General features: G+C 37.2%; 1 protein-coding gene across 8 annotated transcripts in view; it reads right to left on the bottom strand.

Moving 5' to 3' along the window:
• Positions 1-23,381, bottom strand: part of FAM184A (family with sequence similarity 184 member A) — a 112,326-nt gene that overhangs the window by 62,410 nt on the left and 26,535 nt on the right. For all 8 annotated transcript variants that reach the window (XM_045071170.1, XM_045071173.1, XM_004740100.3 and 5 more), the window contains exons 2-4: positions 3,674-4,528; positions 2,837-2,972; positions 1,291-1,472 (exon numbers count right to left, since the gene is read on the bottom strand). In XM_045071170.1, coding sequence (XP_044927105.1) covers positions 1,291-1,472; positions 2,837-2,972; positions 3,674-4,528 — 1,173 coding nt within the window. The remainder of the gene's footprint in view (positions 1-1,290; positions 1,473-2,836; positions 2,973-3,673; positions 4,529-23,381) is intronic.

Genomic DNA, 23,381 nt, shown 5'->3' with positions numbered 1-23,381 from the left:
CGTTGGCAGTAGGCTAGGAAATTGTAACTGAAATCCAGGCCACAATGACCTAAACCTAAACCTAGAATCTGTAAAAGGCAGATGATGGAATAGTACATTAAAGGAGTAGAAAAACAACAGGACTTGGTAACAGATAAGAGGTTAAGGAAACAGTAATCAATAATGACTGACTTACCAAACTAGATGGACTGTCGTGCTACTGGTTGAAAAAAAGGAGTTAAAAAAAATACAGTACTTTTGAGGGAAGAAAGTTCTAGATATGCTGATTTGAAATGTTTGTGAGAAACCAACATATCTTGTGGGAGTCAGAGACATAGCACTAACTAACTAACTCTTTCATGTCTTAAGTTTAGGGAAAAGATCGGGCCTATACCATCAGATTTGGGAGCGATCCCTGAACAAATTTTATGCTACTAGAATGGATGAGCCTATAGAATGAGGTGAAAATGCTGGGGAGCATCAATGATTAGGGAACAGGTCGAGAAGGGAAGCTGCAAAACAAGACTGCAAGGCCAGGAGACAGGAGGAAAACATGTGAGAGTGTGAAACACCAAAACAGGGATGCTGTAAATCAGAGAGGAGTAAGTACCACAGTAGGACAAGATTCACCAAGTCCAGCAACCAGGATGTCACCGAGGCTGGGACAAACACAGATTCTGTGGAGTGGTGGTAAGAGAAACCACATGACACTTGGGTAAGGAGTGAATGGGAGATGAACAAGGGTCAAAGTTTTGAATATGCTTGGTTGTTGAGGGAAAGAAAAAGAAGTATCCAAAACTCCCACTCGATATTGTAAATATCTGAAAAACTCCAATAAATATTTAGCAATTACTCTACAAATGATATGTCTTATTTGTTTAATCTAGAAGTTCAATATGTTGGTATATGAATTTTCAGAGCTTGATGCTTTTTGTTCTTTTGTTTTACAGAAATTTCCTAGGTGGATATGCAATAATATTTTTCATTAGTACAAAAACATATATGATTACGCACAAATGTACATGCCACTGGAATAAGAATTTATTCAGTTTCTGGCTGAAATAGGTTGACATGTCTTGAGTTTTTACATTATAAACTATTAATATTCTGAACATATACACAATATGGGATAGTTCAGCTGTATACCATTTTTCTCAAAAACGAAAATTTACTAGAATTAAGAGATGGACTGTTATTGTCAATTTGGCATAAATACTTTAAATCAGATTTGAAAAAGATGAAAACTGAACTTTTTTTTCTTTTCCTTTCTTTGGTGGGGGGCGGGGGTAGATGGATTCCACTGCTTTTTACCTTCTCCAGTTCCAAAATCTGCTGCTTCTGCTCTTCATCCAGACTCTGAGTTTTGCTTTGCAAAAAAGCTCTTTCTTCTTCAAGCTGAGATAATCTCTCATTGGCCCTTGATTTTTCTGATTCTAGATCTTTAATTGTAACCTCCTGGGTCATTTGAGTTGCTTGAAGCATTCCAATATGACCTATGCCCCAAAAAGAAAACCTTCACTTTAAAATCTATTACATTGTGGTACAAAACAGTTTATATTTAATGACACAATTGTGATTACTACCTGAGGGAAATAAATAGTCTGCATATACAAATTGTACTTTGATTTCTTCACTGTATAAGATAGAAATACTTGCCATGGGAATACTTATCCAAGTAGACTATTTAAACTAGAAAGAAGTTCAGTTTCACATTACTGATGTCCCTGCCCCACCTGCCATACTCAAGAATCTTTTTTTAAGATTTCCAACTAAAAAATTTAAGTGGAAGCAACTCCTCAGGGCTGTATATAAAATCCTTAGGAGTAAAAGAAGGAGAGAATGCACTGATTAATACTATGGCGCTAAAATGAGTAATCTGTTCTTTTCTAATCTCTTTTTTCAAATTCTCATAAAAGATAAATCTGTATGTAGACAGTAAATATGGCAGGGAGCTATTTTGTTGAAATTGAATTTATTTTAAACAAGAGAAGTGATAAAGAACTAAGCTGGATTAAGAGACAGATAAGGACAGTGAGGTTATCAAAGAAAGAATAAATGGCAACCAAAAAAAAAAAGCAGAGTGGACGAGAGAAAGATGAAAAATGAGAATGAGAAAAAGGGTCTCAGAAAGCTTGTGTTAGGGCAGTGATCCTTAGTGTGCTCTGGACCAGGAGACCTGGAGCCCTTGCTGGCAGTGAAGAACATCCCCGACCTACTGTCTCAGAAGCTCTGAAGCTGGAGCCCAGCACCTGTGGTTGCACAAGCACTTTGGGGTAATTTTGTACACATTAAAGTTGAAAAACTCCTACTTAGGGGAAAGGTTGTATGGGATTCACTGATGAGCCAATCAAATGGCATCCTCAGAGAACTAGTTCAAATGGCTTTACCTGGCACCATAAATACTTGGGCATATGACATGGGTCAGCACTTCCTGTAGTAAGGGCTAAGAAAGGAGCACATTAGCCATAGTAGAATGGACAACTCAGGTTTTATATGTAAAGTGATCCCTATTAATAAACTAAATGAAATGAGATACTGTGATTCACATATAGGGTAATTTAAATACATATGGATTTTTTTAAACGTATGTTTTTAAAGAATAAAAGCCCTTAGAAAGAATGCTTCATTGTTTTTAGTGAGTGATTTATTGCTGCTAACTCTTAATTTTTTATAAATATATATTCCTAATAAGTTATTATTTGCTTATCTTACTTATGATTACGAAGAAGTTAGAGACCTTCAACATGTTTAGAGTCTAATTTTAAAGTATGAGTAGGAAAGGCAAATTTTTTCTTGAATTAACGTTTCAGTGTTGGTTTTAGCTGAGGAATAGACCAAGAACTGTGGTCACACATACTAGCTTTGAGGACAAGGTCTGAAGCTTGTTGTTGTAAACGTTCTCTGGCTGCTGCTAGCTCACTTTCCACTTCCTTGTGTTTGCTCAACAAGGCCATCTCTCCCTCCTTGGCATCATCAAGCTGTTTTTGAAGAACCTAAGAATGATCAAATAGCCATTATTAATATGCAAGAATGATGCTGACCTAATTAGCTAAGCTAATGATAATAATTCACTTAAATTACAAGCATCAACTTTCTCTTATTCAAAAGTCACAGTTAATAATACCTACTTTTAAATCTGTTTTGATAACACTTTTAACTTATCTTCATAAATCATATGACGCAATCATGAAAGACTATTCTACCGCTTCTAATCCACTCAAATACTGTATAGAAACAGCTATGAAATTTTCTATGCCAATAAAACAAAATTTGTAGGGACTTCTTGGCCTTCTTTTCAAATGTGACATATGCCTATTTAATTCAGGTTTATAAAGCAATCAATTTTTGTTCATTGTCTGGGTAGACCATTATTAATGAAGGTAAGGAAGAAAACACAACTAAACCCAAAGCCCAATATTTTAACTCTCCCAAGTCACTTGTGAAAAATATTAACATGATATTTCAATATAATCCTGTCATAATCAGTAAGATTTTTAACTATTCTTTATATCTGAAGTTCTAGTTGGAAATAATAACTACAGAGTAGTACAAATTATCCCTTTATTGGTTTTCTCACAAAGCAAAAGTTGGAGAAAGCAAAATGGAAAAAAAAAGTTAAAGTAGTCTAATTGGAAAGATAAAGACAAAACTGAGGGGTAAAAATCTGTATGTTAATGTGGCATTCTTTACTTACCTGAACACTGTTCTCTGCTGTAACAAGTGCTATCTGAAGCTTTTGGCATTTGTCACGAAGACTTCCAGCTTCATCCTGTACCATCTGTAACTCTGTCTTTAACTTTCCTATGGTTTTTCGTAAAATTGCTTCTTGTCCCTGAAATTCTTTTCTAAGATCAGCTTCCTTTTCTTTGCTAGCCTGTAGGCTTTCTGCAGTAAAAAGCTGTGACCTTTTCAAAGTATCAAGCTCATGCTCATAAAAAGACTGAGCTTTATTCAACTTGCCTTCATAATCCTCAATGAGCTTTTTCCGTTCAAGTCTTAGCTCTTCCAAGGTTTGGTTTAAGGTCTCCACCTCCATTCTGTGCAGCTCCTCTGCCTTCTCCTGCCCTTTACTGACCGAGGCACTGTGATCCTGCTGTGACTTCAACAGCTCTTGGATCTCCCGTCTGTGAGCAGTTCGCAAATCTTCCAAGGCCAAGCGTTTGTCTTTCTCAAACTGTACCTGGAGTTGTCCAAAACTCCGTAATCTTTCCTCAAATTTCCTTCTAATCTCTTCAACCTCTCTAGACATGGTTACTATGCGTTGGACATGCTGGGCTTCTGCACAAAGTTGCATGTCCTCAACTCTGTGCTTATAAGCTTCAAATTCTGTCAAAGCCTGCTGCTTCATTTTTATGTGATCTTCTAATGATGCTTCTAAAACCTGAATCTTTCGCTTAAGGTCTAACTCCTCCGTTACTTTGCTTTTATACTGCAGTATTTTTTCTCTTGTTTCTGCAAGAATCTGCTGGATTTCTTCTTCATGAGCATCTTTGAGGGCTTGGATTGCAGATTCATGCTCATCATTTTTAGTGTTTAAAGCATATATTACCTGCATGATTTTGAAAAAGGGAGAAGCAATTCAGCAAACCACATTCTTTTCTTATTGGAAGTTAATTCTTTCATTTGGACTGATATTTTTCAACACACATAATATTGGCTATGGTAAATACTAAATACCGAAGCTTCATGTATTGTTTTGGATTCATAGATTGATTTACTTGGCTACTTTTACCTTACCCCAACCTTAAAAGTTGCACCTGAAGACTCTGCTACAAATAAAACAGCAAAGAGAATAGCAAGGAGTTTTCCATATGGCCCTGTCTAGCTTGGGAGTGAGTGTCAGGAGAAAAACCTCAGAGTAAGTGTATGCCCTACATGAGTGTCCCAGAGGAAGAGAGGCTTTGCATCTAGGTCCTAACTCTTCCATCTGTTTAATGTCTGGTAGGTTCTAAATTTAGAGAGGTTCTTTTCTAATTCTCCTATGGTCTGTTTTTGAGGCTAATCCTCTTCAAGCTCATAGTGGTCTCCTTATAAAATCCATTCACATTTTTCTGCTCAACATCAAACACTGTAGTTTTACTCACTCCCTAATTCTTCCTCTGTTTCCAGGCAAGCCAGGTCCCTAGAGCCAGAGTGTATTGAGTACAGGTCTTTATTTTTATTTTAGTCCCTAGATTTTAATGATTCCATTAAGATTTTCCCAACCTTAATTCCAAATGACAACACAGTCCCTTTATAGTAATGCTCCCATTCTTGCATGTTCTTTGATCCTCTCCATCATACCATTGTGGTCAAATAGTATAATATTCATGACTATTACTTAACGCTGAGATGCACCCACTTTCTTCTGAAGTAAAAAGAAATGAAACTACACAATCCGACCAACCAGAAGCTAAAAATCAGTGTCCTAGAGCTTTGCTCATTTTAATGTGATCTTATTCTGGCTTTAAAAATGAATCCTAGCACCAAGAGCCAGAAACTGTAATGAAGATGCAAAAGCACTGCCATTTTTGTAGAGAACTTGTTTACATAGCCTGAGGCTATGGAGATAGACTCCCTGGCTCTTCAGATACCCTAATAAGCCTAGAACATACTGCTAAATCTAGGTGGTCACCTGCCTGGCCTATAGCTATATTTATGCAAGGAGAAGAGTCATTGGAGACTTACCCCACTACAAGGGCTTCACTCTCTCCACATAGGGCCCTGTCTTCCAGAATCAATTTCTTACCCATATATTCACTTGGTCTGCGCTATTTTGTGAGATGTAATCATAACAGAGGCAAAAAGATTGAAAGATGGCAAGATCCCATTATTCTTGCCAGCTACTTCTCCTGCTAGCTAACCTCCAAAAGGAAAATATATGCAACAGAAGGGAAATAAATGCTAATTTACAGCTTCTCTCTCTCTCTCTCTCTTTAAATACCTCTAATTCCAAATCCTAGGTTATATCCCTAATGAGCTAACAAAGATCCCCATGGAAGACTCTTTCATTTATACATTTAAGCTTAAAGGTAGCTTAAAATCCAGGAAAGTTGGTGGTCTCCTATAACCCTCCCTCAGGGTCATACCCACCTGGCATGTGGATGCCCAGAAAAGGCTAAAGGAGGCATTAAGGAAAAACACACCACCCAGATGGAGAGTCCATTTGCCAGAGTGGTGTAGAGAGAGCACAGCTCTAAGACCTTCCCAGGGCAGTCTGTGTGCTTCCCTTATCTACCACATGAAGCAGGTGGAAGGATGAGAGATAATGAGAAGGAATCCCTAGACAATGAAACCTGGAACACTACATCAAAAACTAATGATGTACTGTATGGTGACTAACATAACTTAATATAAAAAAAAAAAGTCACACTTTTCATCATTTTAACCCAGGAAATGATCTTGAAAAGAACCATTCTGTGGTGGGATTCCATATAACTAGGGATGAAACAGTATGGGAAATGGGAGCTTCCCTTTGTCAATAATTTATTTAAATACTCTTCTTTAGGGGGGCACCTGATGGCTCAGTCAGTTAAGTGTCTGCCTTTGGCTCAGGTCATGATCCCAGGGTTCTGGGATCAAGCCCCACATCAGTCTCCTTGCTCACCAGGGAGCCTACTTCACCCTCTCCCTCAGACTGCCACTCCCCCTGCTTGTGTGCTCTGTCAAATGAATAAAAAAAACTCTTCTAAAAAAATAATAATACTCCTCTCTTTTTACCTTTTTTAAAATTTTTTAATTTATTTAAAGAAAGGGAGAGAGAGAGAAAGAGTGTGTGTGTGATAGCATGATCATGGAGGGAGGAAGAGGGAGTAGCAAGTTCCCCACTCACCAGGGAGCCCAATGCAGGGCTCGATCCCAGGACCCTGTGATCATGACCTGAGCTGAAGGCAGAGGCTTAACGGACCGACCACCCAGGTGCCCCTAAATATTCTTCTCTTTTTTCTAATACTTAATTTCCCTGCGGTCTTTGAAGGGTCAGCTCAAGTTCTATGTCCTTTAATAAGTTCCAAGACCACCCAAATCCATGGGAGTCTATCTTTTCTTTAAATCCAGTACCTTCGTTTCCTTACCACCACTCATTCCTGAGACTCAGTAAATGTTCAATTGATGACATTTGGGGGTCTTGACAACAATGTTGGAAAGCTATGTATGGATGTTAGAAAGCCTACAAAAGTAGCTGACAATATAAAAGCACAGTAGCATGCAAAATGAAAGCATTAAGTTAAAAAGAATAGAATTTAAGTAATAAAGCAGCTGACATATAATAGGGAAATATTATGGTGAAGAGCTGTATTTCACTTGATATTCTAATCCAAGGGTCAGCAAAGTGGGACCTGTAGGCCCAATATGGCTGTTGCCTGTCTTTGTAAATTCTTTTATTGGAGCACAGCTATGCCCCTTTGCATATGGAGAGCCTACAGCTGCTTTCCCACTACAACAGCAAAGTCGAGAAATTGTGAAAGAGACCTTATTACTGACTTCTGTTCTGATATACACAGGCCAAGCCATCTTACCAGCCCAAACTGGCAGCCAAAAATAAAAAGTAACTGAATTTGCAGTGGCTTTGTTTAGTATCAAAGAGTCCATGGTTCTAACTGCAACAACTCATATGTTAAGAAAACCAATTATTTGATTCTGAAACTATATTATATAAAAGAAATATAATATTCTACTGGTCATACATCCTATTGGCTATATAACAGTATCCTGCAGGACAACAATGTTAAAATAAAGTTTCTAAAAACTTAAAAAGGAACAATAACAGGATGCCAAGCACAATAACAAATTAATAGTGCTTTTATTTATCAAAAGGATTTTATTTATTTGAGAGAGAGAGGGACAGAGAGAACATAAGACGGAGAGAAGGAGAAGCAGACTCCCTGCTGAGCTGGAAGCCCAAAACAGGACTCGATCCCTGGGATCATGACCTGAGTCAAAGGCAGACACTTAACTGACTGAGCCACCCATGTGCCTCAATAGTGCTTTTAAATGACCATTTAAAATATACCACTATTTAATGATATTTTTAAATAAGGATGCTAATATGAATTTTCGAATGACATTAACAAGATATATCCTCTAACTGCTCACTTTTCTATGTAATTACAAAGGTAACCGTCTTAAAGTATCTTTCTCTGATTAATTACCATTACTCAGACCAAAAAAATAGATTCTTTGAACACACAGAAAATATGACTTGAAGTAACAGAACTGATCCAAATGGAATTTTTTTTTTTTTAAGATTTTATTTATTTACTTGACAGAGATCAGAAGCAGGCAGAGAGGCAGGCAGAGAGACAGGAGGAAGCAAGCTTCCCCCTGAGCAGAGAGCCCCATGTGGGGCTAGATCCCAGGACCCTGGGATCATGACTTGAGCCGAAGGCAGAGGCTTTTAACCCACTGAGCCACCCAGGTGCCCCCAAACCGAATTTTTGACCCTAGGTAAGATAACTTTATTTCTCCAAGCTTCAAGTTTCTCAATATTGAATAGAGATCATATTTATTCTATTCTAGTGACATTGTTATAAGATCAATCTATCACTGACATTTAAAAAAATGATGTTATACAATGGTTTTTCAAAAAATATAAAGCACTATAAGATGGTAAGCCTTTTTTATTAGTTATATCACTTATGGACAGAATGAGACTAATCTTAAAAGAAACTTTGGTAAGTGATAATAATCACCCATAAAATTGGCTATTATTTTCCACACAGGAATAGGAAACTCTCTAATGTCTCTTCTCATAAAAGATAGTAAGAGCCACTTGCAGTTGTTCTGGAACTATGAACATTCAGAAAATAGGACAATACAATCATTTCAGTAATTTCATGTAATTTCACACTTCCATTTTACGCCAATAATGCACAATTTAATTATATATTCCATGATGAAGAAGAAATAGTTGGAATTTTTACTTTTTCTGTGAAGATTTTCAGATAATCTTACCCATGGATAATTGAAAACAATTCTATGTCCTAGTTTTTAAAATGTTACTTAGGGAACAACAAATAGTTTCTGAAATAGTTCTCACTGTTGGCTGCTATGGACCAAACTGTGTCCATCTCGCTCCCCAAACAAAATTCATCTACCGAAGACCTAACGTCCAATCTGACAGTATTTGGAGACAGCACCTTTGGGATATAATTAAGTTTAGACAAGATCATGAGGGAGGTGTCCTCGTGATGGGATCAGTGCCTTTATAAGGGACACGAGAGAGTTTGCTTCCTTTCTCTTTCAGACATGTGAAGATACAGTGAGAAGGTCTATGGTTCTATATCATGGCAGACTGAATTAATATATTGGCAATATATAAATATGTTCTCACTAAAATTTAACTCATTAGTAATAACATTTTTATTGATGAGTATATGTATATTAGCTTGAAATATGTTAAGCTATTATACCATTATATTTTAATACCATTAAAATAACAGAGTCATTGAATAAATGATGGTAAATTCAAACAATGTAATATCATAAAGTCATTAAAATGCATATCTCATTTAGGAGAATACTTCGTAATATAAGCAAAAGCCTGTAAGAGACCACAAATATGCAATGCTGTATCAATGAGATCCAATCTTATAGAGGGAAAAATGTGAGTGTGTATGTGTGTGCAGATACATATTAAAGGTATATAAAGAAATAAGCCAAATTTTAACTGGGGTATTCAGTATTTATGAACCTTCAATAAAGAATGCATGTTACTATTACAGTTAGAAAACCTTAAACACTTTTAGAAGATTAACATTAATTATGCTAAAATAACAATCAATATTCAAAATGCTCTCATTTTTAAAAAACCCGACAATCAAAATAGAGAAAATTAAAGGAACGCTCATTAATTACCAACAGATATCCTGAAATTTTCCTTAAAAATCACCCACTGAGGGTACTTGGGTGGTTCAGTGAGTCTTAAGTCTCTGCTTTCAGCTCAGGTCATGGTCTCAGTGTCCTGGGCTCCAGTCCTGCATCAGGCTCCCTGCTCAGCAGGGAGCCTGCTTCCCCCTCCCTCTCAGCCTGCCTCTCTGCCCACTTGTGTTATTTCTGTCAAATAAATAAATCAAACCTTTAAAAAATTTTTTTTAAAAAGCATAGCCCTTTAAAAAAAAACCACTGAAATAAAACATTTACAAATGTCATTCTTAAAATCTTCAAAGAATATTGAATATTAATCATTTAACTTTTGAAAAAGAACATATATTTTGAGAAAATTTTTCAAAAATCCAATTACCTAGTTAAAATTTGATAACTTACTGGCAAATCTTTAATGGTCATTTCTTACTTCATTTATTCTTTCCTACAGCAAAAATATATTGCACACCGGTTATGTGCCAAGACCTATCCCTGGCACAGTAAACATGACTGCGAACTGGATGCATATACGAGGTATTTGTTCTCATGCTTGGTGGAAACCGACCTTAAAGAAATATTTACTTCATTAGTCAAAGTAAAATTTCAATGAGTTATACATAGGAGAAGAAATACAAAATGAGTCTTTGTAAGGGGTAATGTGTTTCCCATTATTAACTGAATGAAATGAATGAAATGTGTTTCCCATTATTAACTGAATGAAATGCTTACTTTATCTTAACCAGGATCTCTTCATTTAGTCAAAATGATAAAGGGAAACCTACAGCGATAGAATACTGGACCAAAGGCTCAGTAAGAGCAGAAGGCACAGAGATGGAAAAGCCTATGACTCTGTGAAGGGAAAAATGGGTTCCAGAGCTGGAAATGTAGACATGCTCATGCCGCAGAGGTACTTGTAGCAGTTGGGCTGAATGAAATCTAGAGGGGAGAAACTACTGAGAAAGAGTGAAAAAGACTGAGGACCAGGCCTTGGACAGGGTTTGGGGGCAGCAGGGAGGATGAGGACCCACAGACAGAGGGAATGTGCTGGACAGATGAAGACCCTTAGATGGAGGACCAAGGTCTAAGATGTGAGGAATGGACAGTAGCTCTTGTCCAAGGCTGCATAAAAATCAAGAAAAATGAAGACTCAAACTCTCTGCATTCAGAACCTAAATCTCAGAAGTAGGTCTTTGAGAGCACATTTGGTAGAATGGTGCCAGAAAAGCTGGAAGACAAGTGGCAAAGTGGGTGAGTGGATGGTAAGTGAATGGAGTAAATCCATTGATAGAGAAAAACTCCAAGAAACTGTGGGTAAGAGAAACACCTAGGGACACTAGAATGATAGCCTAAGAAGCAGCAAAATCCAGGTAGAGTGCTTTTTTAAAAAAGAGGGTTTGAAAATATGAACCAGGAAGGGCCAACTAGGGAACCGAAGTCATGGAGAAAGTCTGAAATCAGGCTTCCCTGGCACAGGTGGAAAGACTGATGTTGGCTCTGAGTAGGAAAATGTCCTCCCAAGAGAGCAAGGCTGAAGACTGAGGTTTTAGGTAGAGAGAGAAGATGGACAACTGCTTTCTGATGGCTTCACACTCCTCCATAACAGGGAGATGAATTCATCTTCCTGGTGTGCAGGAGCCATCAGCACCTTCTCTCCATTGGCCATAAAGGCCGCCACTAATGTTAGTTAGTGAGGCCAGTCTCCGCCTTCCCAGCATGCCTCACTAAAGACAGACTCAGACACACAGCAACCGTTAGCAGATCCTTCTCATCAATTCTCTTCTAAATGTTTTCCTGCCCGTCTCAATCTCTATTTTTTACTTATTTGAAAATTCTGGAAACTTGTTCACTTTTCCTTTCTTATCAGTGTCAGAGACAGAAAACACACGAACAGGAGAGGGAGGGAGGAAGGATTTACCCTCAAGCACATAAGCACTGTATGAGGCACAAAGGAACTTAATAAGTAATAAAGGAGCAATCTCAGATTAATTTTAAAAAGATCCTATACATCTTAAACAAGTGAAGAAGATGGTTTTTTAAAATATTTTATTTATTTGACAGAGAGAGATCACAAGTAGGCAGAGAGGCAGGCAGAGAGAGGAAGGGAAGCAGGCTCCATGATGAGCAGAGAGCCCCATGTGGGACTCGATCCCAGGACTCTGGGATCATGACCTGAGCCGAAGGCAGAGGCTTAACCCACTGAGCCACCCAGGTGCCCCAAAGAATATGTTTTTATCATTAAATACTCAGTTCTTCTAATTGAGCTACTCACCAAAAAGTTACTTTCGGCCTTAAGGCACCAAAATTAAAGAATGCTGAAAAGAGACCCTCAAACTTCTCAAAAATAGTGGATTATCTAACTCTGCCATGTAATTTCTATCCTCTCTGTTCTAGAGCAATAACACAGACCATTGCTCTATACCACAATTTATATCCCAAAGTATTCCCAGACCTGCTGTATAAGTAAAATTTTCACAAATTACCAAATATTACAAATGAGTTCTAGGTGGCTTACTTAGGGAATCTAATGTTTCTATGAAATGGTTCATCTTTTGAAGCTGGTATATTATTAGCATACTTACTATATAAGGGCATGTTAATAAAATGTGTTTACAAATTCTCAGGATCTTGAGCTCACCTTCTCCCATGGACACTCTGATGTAACAACTACAAATATGCAGCTAACTCTGAAAATGACCTGAAGACTGGGAGAACAGACCTCCCACGACTAATCCTAGAGAGGAAGCCACACTGAAAAGGGTAGAAGGGCACAGACATAGCTGGGAACCAAACCCCTCTGTGAAACTAACCACAAGCAGGATAGACACCACAAAGAAGTGAGAGGATCAGACCCCATGCCACGCACTCTAGGCACTAGGGACCTATACTAGGAATATGAGTCCCCATAAAACCTGGCTTTGAAAACCAATGAGGCTTAACTTTGGGAGTTTTAAAATTCAGTGGGCTAAGGGCACCTAGGTGGCTCTGCTGATTGAGCACTGACTTTGGATTTTGACACAGAACATGATCTCATGGTTGTAGGATCAAGCCCTGTGTCAGGACCTGTGCTCAGCACAGTCTGCTTCAGATTCTCTCTTCCTCTCCCTTTTTTTTTTTTTTTTAAAGATTTTATTTATTTATTTGACAGAGAGAGATCACAAGTAGGCAGAGGCAGGCAGAGAGAGAGAGAGACTTCCTCTCCCTTCTGTTCTCTCCCTCTCTATAATAAATGAATAAAATCTTTAAAAAAAGGAAAAAAAGGAAAAAAAAAAACAGTGGGCTTAGCGCCAAAAGAACTGAAGGGCAACAGGAATCTGAGTCCCCATCTTTAATGAGCCAGTATAATAATTACTTCAACCAGAGACACATACCTATGGTATACATGAAGATTTATTTACTAATCTCAGAATATGCACTGGAGGGAGAGGGATGTTCAGATTTCTCCAAGAATAATAGTGCTGACAGACACCATTTCTCTTCCCCTCCTCCAGTCTCGATTGCTGGACACTTGCTGGAGCCAGAGCTAACACTCTCCATCTATGTTGCTGTATACATTCCCTGTAAACCCACCTCAGCAGGCATCCTCCAAAACAGCTTCTACCCCAACACTCCCCACATGCAGCCCCAGCAGGGACATGTACTAAAGTGGCTCCTACTCAGGGGAAAGGGGAAGATGGAATCTAACACACCAGCATGTCTGCAGACCCAGCAGCTGAACATTTTAGCTGCCCACACAGGAAGCAAGTCCTGTAGTTATGGCAGAGAGGCTAATGGTAGATAAATAGGTGACCCCAACTTCACCCACCAATGAGCTCTAGGCAACCTCAGAGAGGCCTTTCAACTGTGTAGGGACCAAACCCTGCCCAATATGCCTTTAGGAGGAAAAGCAAGTCAGTGCAGCCACCTGAGCTGTAGGTAAATATGGCTTAGTCACAACAGTAGGGGGCACACAGCCCAAACAGGAGACACTCAGTGAAAAACCTGATTTTGTACCAGGGTACAAAATTACAGGACACCACAGACCTCTTTTACACAAAGTCACTACTTTCAAGATCAGGAGACATAGCTGACCTCCTTAATACACAGAAACACAGAGTTAGACAAATTGAGGAGACAGAAGAATACTTCCCAAATAAAAGAATGAGACAAAATCATAGCAAAAGAGCTAAGTAAAATGGAGATGAGCAATATGACTGATAAAGAATCCCAAGTAATGGTCATAAAGATACTAGGTGACTTGAGAAAAGAGTGGAGGGTCTCAGAACTTCAACAAAGAGATAGTAAATATAAAAAAATAACCAGAGAAGAAGAATTCAGTAACTGAAAAAATTCCCTGGAGAGAATCAACGGCAGACTATAGGAAACACAAGTTAAACATCAAAAGCAAGCAAAAAAAATAATAAAGAATGAAAACAGGCTAAAGCAACTCAGTGACAACATCAAGCATAATAACATTTACTTTATAGGGATCCTACGAGAAGAAAGAAAGAGAGGGAGGGAGGGAGGGAGGAACAAAAACTTATTTGAAGGAAGAACAGCTGAAAATTTCCCTAATATGGGAAAGGAAACAGATATTCAGGTCCAGGAGGTACAGACAGCCCCTAACAAGATGAACCCAAAGAGGTCAACTCAAAGACACATGATAATTAAAATGGCAAACTGTAATGATAAAGAAAGAATTTTAAAGCAACAAAAGATAACAATTATATACAAGAGAAACCCCATAAGGCTACCATCCAATTTTTCAGCAGAAATTTTGCAGGCCAGAAAGGAGTAGGATATTCAAAGTGCTGAAAGAAAAAAAAACCTGCAACCAAGAATACTCTACCCAGCAAGTTTAAATGTAAATAGATGAAATGCTATAATCAAAAGACACAGAGTTACTGAATGGATTAAAAAAAAGAAGAAGAAGAAAAGAAGATCCATCTATATGTTACCTACAAGAGACTTCAGACCTAAGGAATCAAACCAGACTAAAAGTGGAGGGACAGAAAAATGGAAGGGAAAAAAGAAAAAAAAAAAAAAACCCAACACACAGAAAACACAAAAGTCAGGGTGGTAATACCTATATCAGACAAAATGGACTTAGAAGATAAAGACTGTAAGCAAGAGATCAAGAGAGGCACTACATAGTGATAAAGGTATCAATCCAACAAGAGGATATGACAACTGTAAATGTCTATGGACCCAAAATAGGAACACCTAAATAGAAAACAACTACTGACAGACATAAAGAAATTGACAGCAATAAAATAATAATAGGGCATGGTATTCACATCAGTGGATAGATCATCTAGACAGAAAATCAATATGGAAATAGTGCCTTTGAATGATACATTATACCAGATGGACCTAACAGATACAGACAGAACTTTCCATTCCCAAACAGCAGAATCCATATTCTTTTTAAGTGTTCATGGAATATTCTCCAGAACAGAGGACATGTTGGGCAACAAAACAAGCTTCAGTAAATTTAAGAAGACTGAAATCATATCAAGCGTCTTTTCCAACCACAAAAGTATGAAACTAGAAATCAAATTACCAAAACAAAACAAAACAAACAAAAAAACAGTAAAGAACACAAACACCTGAAGGCTAAGCACATACCACTAAAGAACCAATGGGTCAACCAGCAAGTCAAAGAGGAGAACAGAAGATACATGGAAACACATGAAAATGAAAACACAATGGTCTAAAATCTTTGGGATATAGCAAAAGCAGTTCTAAGAAGGAAGTTTATAACATGACAGGCCTAACCCAAGAAATAAATCTCAAAAAAATAGCCTAACGTTACAACAAAAGGAGGTTCTCTTTCTAACTTAGCTAGAAAAATAAGAAAAACAAAGCCCAAAGCTAGTAGAAAGAAGGAAATAATAAGGATTGGATCAGAAAGAAATGAAATAAAGTCTATAAAAACAACTGAAAAGATTAATGAAACCAAGAGCAAGTTCTTCAAAAAGACCAACAAAATTGATAAACCTGTGGCCAGTCTCAAGAAAAAAACAAATAGATAAATAAATCAGATACAAAAGAGGAAACTGATGCCACAGAAATACAAAGGATGGTAAAAGAGTATTATAAAAAAAAAAAAAAAGCTAACAAATTGGGCAATCTAGAAGAAATGGATAAATCCATACAATATTCCAAAACTAAATCAGGAAGAAATAGAAAATCTGAAGAGACCAATTACTGATGACAAAATTGACTTGGGTAATTAACTGCCAACAAACAAAAGTCCAGGACCAGATGGCTTCACAGGTAAATTCTATCAAACATTTATGGAAGAGTTAATACCTGGTCTCCAACTACTCTAAAAAATAAAAATAAAAAAGGAAAGAAAAGTCCCAAATTTATTCTAAGACTGCGTTATTCTGACAGCAACACCAGACAGACACTACAAAAGAAGAGAACTACAGGCCAATATCTCTGATGAACACAGATGCAAATATCCTCAAGAAAATATTAGCAAACCAAATTCAACAGTACACTAAAAGAAAAAAAAATCATACACCATGATCAAGTAGAATTTATTCCAGGGACATAAGAGAGATTTAATATTCACAAAATAAATATGATATATCACATTAATTTGAAGGATAAAAATCTCAACAGATGCATCCCAATAGATGCAGAAAAAGCATTTGACAAAATTTAATACCCATTCATGATAAAACAAAACAAAACAAACAACCTCTCAACAAAGCAGGCTTAAGAGGGAATATACCTCAACAGAATAAAGGTCACATATGATATCCACAGCTAACATCATACCTGATGGTGAAAAACTGAACTTTTCCTCCAAGATCAGTAACAAGATAAGGATGGTCCACTCTCACCGCTTTTATTCAACATAGTATTAGAAGTCCCAGTCACAGACTTCAGATGAGAAAAAGAAATAAAAGGCATCCCAACTGATAAGGAAGAAATAAAACTGTCACTGTTTGTAGATTATATACTATATAGAGAAAGCCCTAGACGCTCCACCAAAAATATACTAAAACAAATATGTGGATTCAGTAAAGTTGTAGGCTACAAAATTAATACACAGAAATCTGTTGCATTTCTACATTCTAATAACGAAGTAGCTGAAACAAATTAAGAAAAGGACCCCATTTACATTTGTGCCAATGAGAATAAAATATCTAAGAGTAAATTTAACCAAGGAGGTGAAAGCCCTACACTCCGAAAACTGTAAGACAATGATGAACAAAAATAAAGATGATGCAAACAAATGGGAAGGTATACTGTGCTCATAGACTGGAAGAATATCATCAAAATGTCCATCATACCCAAAACAATCCATAGATTCAATGGAACCCTGTCAAGAGACCAGTAAGCATTTTCACAGAATTACAACAAATACTACTTAAATTTTTAAACAACAACAAAAGATCCCAAATAGCAGGGCAAACTTGAGAACAAAGAACAAAGTTGGAGGTATCACACTCCCAGATTTCATGATACCCTCAAAGTGACAATAATCAAACAAGTACAGTACTGGCACAATACCAGACACCTAGAATAACAGAACAGAACAGAGAGCCCCCAAATAAACCCATACCTATATGGTCAGTTAGTACAGGTCAAAGGAGGCAAGAATATACAATAGGGAAAAGATAGTCTCTTCAGTAAATGATTCTAGGAAAACTGGACAGCCATATGTAAAAGAATGAGACTAGACCACTTTCTTATACCATGTACAAAAATAAACTCAAAATGGATTAAAGAGATAAATATAAAATGGAATCCATAACACTCCTAAAACAAAACAGGCAGTAATCTCTTGGGCATCAAACTTAGCAATGTATTTATAGATATGTCCCCTTAGGTAAGGGAAACAAAAGCAAAAATAAACAATTGGGATTACACCAAAATTAAACACTTTTTGCACAGCAAAGGAAACCATCAACAAAATGAAAAGGGAACCCAGTGACTGGGAGAAGATGTTTACAAATGACATATCCCTTAAGGGGTTAATAACCAAAATATATAAAGAATTCATACAATTCAACAACAACGAAAAACAAGCAATCCAATTAAAAAATGAGCAGAGGACCTGAATAGACATTTCTCCAAATACAGATGCTCAATAGACACAGGAAAAGATGCTCATCATCATTAATCACCAGGAAAACGCAAATCAAAACCACTATGAGATATCACCTTACACCAGTCAGAATGACTAATATTAAAAAGACAAGAAATAAGTGTTGATGAGGATGTGGAGAAGGAATCTTTGTGCACTACTGATTGCAAATATAAATAGGTGCAGCCACTGTGAGAAACACTAAAGGGTTTCCTTAAAAATTTTAAAATAGAGGGAGGTGGGGGGCATGAGGTAACTGGGTGGTGGGTATTAAGTAGGGGACTTGATGGAATGAGCACTGAGTGTAAAAAGCAGGTAATGAATCACTAAATTCTACCTCTGAAACTTAATAATATGCTATATGTCAATTACAATGAATTTAAATTTAAAAAAATTTTAAATGAAAAATAGAAATATCATACGATCTTTTAATCCACTACTGGGTATTTGCCTGAAGAAAACAGAAACATGAATTCAAAAAGATATACAAACCCCTATGTATATCACAGACTTACTTACAATAGCCAACATATAGAAGCAGCCCAAGTATCCATGATAGATGAATGAATAAATAAGATGTGATATATACACACAATAGAATATTACTCAGCCATAAAAACGAATGAGATCTTGCCATTTGTGACACAAATGGACCTAGTGGGTATTATGCTAGGCAAAATAAGTCCAACAGAAAAAGACAATTACCATAAGATTTCACTTAAATGTGCAATCTAAAAAAAAACAAAACAAATTGGTAGAGCTGGTAGAGCATGCAATTCTTGATCTTGGAGTTGTTGGTTCGAGCCCCACATTGGGTGGAGAGATTACTTAAAAAAAATAAAACCTTAAAAAGTAATAAAAAAAATAAAACCCAAAACAAATGAATGAACAAACACACAAAAACAGACTATAGGGGTGCCTGGATGGCTGAGCCAGGTAAGTGACCAATCCTTGATTTCAGCTCTGGTTGCGATCTCAGGGTCATGAGATGGAGCCCCACGTTCGGCTCTGTACTGAGTGTGGGGTCTGCCTGAGATTCTCTCCCTCTTCCTCTCTCCCTTGTCCCACTTACATGTCACATGCTCTCGTGCTCACTCTCTAAAATAAATAAATAAATTTTTAAAAAGAAAAAAAAAAACAACAGATTTTTAATACAGAGAACAAGTTGATGGCTGCCAGAGGGTAAGAGTGTTAGGTGGGTGGGCAAAATAAAAGAGATTAAGAGGTACAAACTTACACTTATAAATAAGTCCTAGAGATATAAATTACAGTAAAGGGAATATAGTCAGTAATATAAAAATACTGTATGATAATATAATAGTGCTTGTGGCAAGCACTGAGTAATGTATAGAATTATCAAATCAATGTTTATATACCTGTAAGTATTTAACAGATTAATTATATTTCAATTTTTTTTTTTTAAACTTTCTTTCAGGGACACCTGGGTGGCTCAGTCAGTTAAGTGTCTGCCTTCGGCTCAGGTCATGATCCCAGTGTCCTAGAATCAAGTCCCACATCAGGTTCCCTGCTCTGCTGGGAGCCTGCCTCTCTCTCTTTCCCTCTGCCCCTCCTCCCTGCTTGCATGCTCTCTCTCTCTAATAAATAAATAAAACATTGGCAACAAAAAACTTCTTCTTTTATAGGTGATGAAATTACACAAATCCTTCTATATTTTCTTACCTATTCTATGGGTGATCTATAACAGAATTTATTTTTACAGCCTAGATTACAGGCTTAATCACTGCAATGTAAGAAACGGTTTAAAAATAAATGACATATTTATAGAATTAATTCAAGGACTAGTCCCAAGTAGCCCATGTAGCAGAATGAACACAAGGAAAAAAATAAAAATTAAGAAGTCACCAATACACATGCATCCTAAAGAAAAAAAAAAAAAAAAAGCAAGAAGCAAAAAAGAACATCACTTAGTGTAAAATAAATGTCTGAAAGAGAAAACCCCTAACTCAGCACCAAGGATGTGCTCGCATATGTGCACACACACACACACACACACGTACACACAGACACACACACCATACACACATTTTCTTTTTCTGAACCATCTCAAAATAAGTTGCAGATATCAGGACTAATCACCACTAAGTACTTTAGTATATATTTCCCAAGATCAAAGACAATTGTGTTATCATACCTAAGAAATTTAATCCAAGTATAGTATCTAATACATAGCCTATACTCAAATTTACCAATTATTCAATAGTGGAATTTATAGCAGCTTTTCTCTACTGATGCAGATTCAATCAAGGATCCCATATTGTACTGAACTGTCATATTACTTCAGTCTCCTTTACTGTACTGAAGACAAAAAGCAAAACTAAGCGTTTTTTCCTTCATGACATTGATATTTTTTAACAGAACAGGCTAAGGTGTCTTGTAGAATGCATATGATAAAGATTTTTATAGAATTATGTCAAGTTCTCTTTGTGGAAATTTTATGCTGTGTTTTCTCAACCATCCTGTTAGTTTTGGGGATACCTAATACCTCAATATAAGGGCACATTTATCCATCTGGTTTTCCAATATAACTCTCCTCCCAACTCTGCCTTCTTCCAAACACCTGTCCCTCCTTTATGATGTCCTACTCAGTTTAAAGCCATTTACAAATGAGGACAAAATGAATTTAATTTTGTTTACAAAAAGTTTAGTCCCTAAGAAAAAGCATCTTACCTTTGTGTGGCAAGCCCTTTGAGGGGGAGTGTCTGAATAATAATCATCTCTGTCCTTTCTTTTCCTGCGTGAAGGAGTTTGTAAGCCAAAGGCCAGGCTTGAACTGCTCCTAACTATGGAGGGGATTTTTCTAAGTCTTTGAGAGTGGTGAAGAGACAAGCTGTCTGGGTAGTTAGAGAAGATCTTAACACCCCTTTATATTATGTGAGATGTAAACCCTCTTAACCCATATTCTCACAAAATATTCACCCACATAGCATTTGCCACTAATGACTGTAGAACTAGGGAGATACAATGAAGATCTGGAGTTTAAGGTGAGTAGAAAGGGAAAAATAGAGTAGTTTAGCCTGGCAACAAATCACTTCCATATTTTTTCTTTTCTTAGTACAGGTTCTATTGTTTTAAGTTAGGTAGAAAAATTTTAAAAAAAAGGCTGTTTTCATACATTATGTAATCTAATTAATTCCATCAATAGACTTATGTCTAAAGGAAACATTTACAAGGCGGGATTAACAAAAAAATGGTCATTTGGATTTATTTAAGCCAAGGGCACTATAGAACCCTAATTTAAAAAGAGCTTTAGGGGCGTCTGGGTGGCTCAGTGGGTTAAGCCTCTGCCTTCGGCTCAGGTCATGATCTCAGGGTCCTGGGATCAAGCCCCACTTCGGGCTCTCTGCTCAGCAGGGGGCCTGCTTCCCCCTCTTTCTCTGCCTGCCTCTCTGCTTATTTGTGATCTCTGTCTGTCAAATAAATAAATGAAATCTTAAAAAAAATAAAAATAAAAAGAGCTTTAAAGTCCAATTGCTTTGAGAAAGAATTACCTTTGGAGATACATTTGTTTTCTATGATATCTATAATTATTGTTGGAAAAGTACACATAATAATGTAGAATACCTCTTTCCCCAGAAGATTTAACTTGACTTCTGAGATAGCAAACAAAAATCCCATTACAAGATTTATTATTTAGGGTTTGAGCAGCAGGGTCTGTACTACTGGACTTGAACAAAAAAAACTTAAAAATCAACAGACCTTTACTGACTACCTTCCTATGTGCTCAGTGTATTTTTATATATATTCTGGCAAAGAAACATATACATGTTCCTACTTAATCTTACTTAAATAGAACTACATAAAATGTACATAAAGTAATGGCAGACAATTTTAGATAATATATATTCAGTGTCAAGCTATAGAGCACAAAATACCACGCAGAGCATGAGAAGTTTTCAGTGGAGGAGTTTCACTAGATGAAGACTGCAGTAACTGTGAAGAAAGCAGCCCAAGTTAAGGTACAAGACAGAAAGGATTCTGGTGGTTGGTATGGTCAGATAATCCTCAACAGAGAGAATGGTGAGTGATAGGGAAAGTCAGTTAAAGTTAAAAATAAAAAAATTCAGGGCACCTGGGTGGCTCAGTCATTAAGCATATGCCTTTGACTCAGGTCATGATCTCAGGGTCTTTAGATCGAGCCCCGAATTGGGCTCCCTACTCAGGGGGGAGCCTGCTTTCTCTTTTTAAAAATATTGTATATATTTATTTGACAGAAAGAGATCACAAGTAGGCAGAGAGGCAGGCAGAGTGAGAGGAGGAATCAGGCTCCCCACTGAGAAGAAAGCCCGATGCAGGGCTCGATCCCAGGGCCCTGGGAACATAACCTGAGCCGAAGGCAGAGGCTTTAATCCACTGAGCCACCCAGGCACCCCAAATATCTACAATCTTAAAAAAAAAAAAAAGTTCCCAGTGATTAATTTTGTCCCTTTTATTTAATTGGGAAACAGATCTCTCTAGTAATGTTAAATTTAGATCTACACATATTTTCCTGTTTGCATGCTCACTAAGGTACTGGACAAAGATTTTTTTTTTTTTCTTAAAGATGTTATTTGAGAGAGAGAGAGAAAGAGAGAGAGTGAGATGAGCACACTAGCAGGGGTAGAGGGAAAAACAGGCTCCCTTGCTTGGCAGGGAGCCAAATGCGGGGCTCAATCCTAGGACCCTGGGATCATGACCAGGGCTAAAGGCAGATGCTTAAATAACTAAGATACCCCGGCAACCCTGGACAATGATTCTAAGACATACTTTGTTTTTTTTCATACTTAAACATCTCTTAAGTTTGGATGAATCTTGCAATAAATTGTGTATCATTTAGACAGCACTTTTATCCCCCTTAGTGATACATAAGACAATAATGCATCTTAAAAATCAAGCACTATGAATCGAGAGTGCTATGAAGTCACCAGGAAGAGTTGATGAGGGGAAAAGTGATTTATGTTTAAAGCAGAACAGAATCAATTCATAACTCTATTAAAAAAAACTGCCTGAACCTCTTGCCCACAAGAAACAGAAATGATCAGATGGTCTATGGCAGGAAGGGACAGGAACACATCTAAATTGAGTCCTTATAGAAAGTGAACTGTTGAGACCAGAGGAAAGAAAGCAGACGAAGAAATGGTAAACTTTTTCAGAGTAGAAGTTGTAAAGCCTGAGCTGAGAGAGAGAAATGCCATTACCAACACACCTCTGGAAAGCAGGGGTAAAATCAGGGCATGATGATATGGGGGTTGTTCTCATGTCAACAGCAGTTAAGTCCCCAAGTCACCACTTGGATCAAGCAGAAAAACAGTTCACTGGTAAAAATTAGAAGGAAAGTGATCTGGGAAAATTGAGCTGAAACAGCTCCAGGGTGGATAACACTGGACACAAAAGAGCAGGGATGAGGCATGGGACCAAGAGCAGAGGATTTGGTGAAAAATCTAACAAGCCGCCAAATGGCAGACAATATTTGCAAAAGACA

This window comes from Mustela putorius, unplaced genomic scaffold, assembly GCF_011764305.1.
Source record: "Mustela putorius furo isolate JIRA1106 unplaced genomic scaffold, ASM1176430v1.1 tig00003983_pilon_pilon_pilon, whole genome shotgun sequence".
In the NCBI taxonomy this organism is placed as follows: Eukaryota; Metazoa; Chordata; class Mammalia; order Carnivora; family Mustelidae; genus Mustela; species Mustela putorius.
Note: the sequence above shows the minus strand (reverse complement) of the source record. Positions and strands in the feature narration are given on the sequence as shown.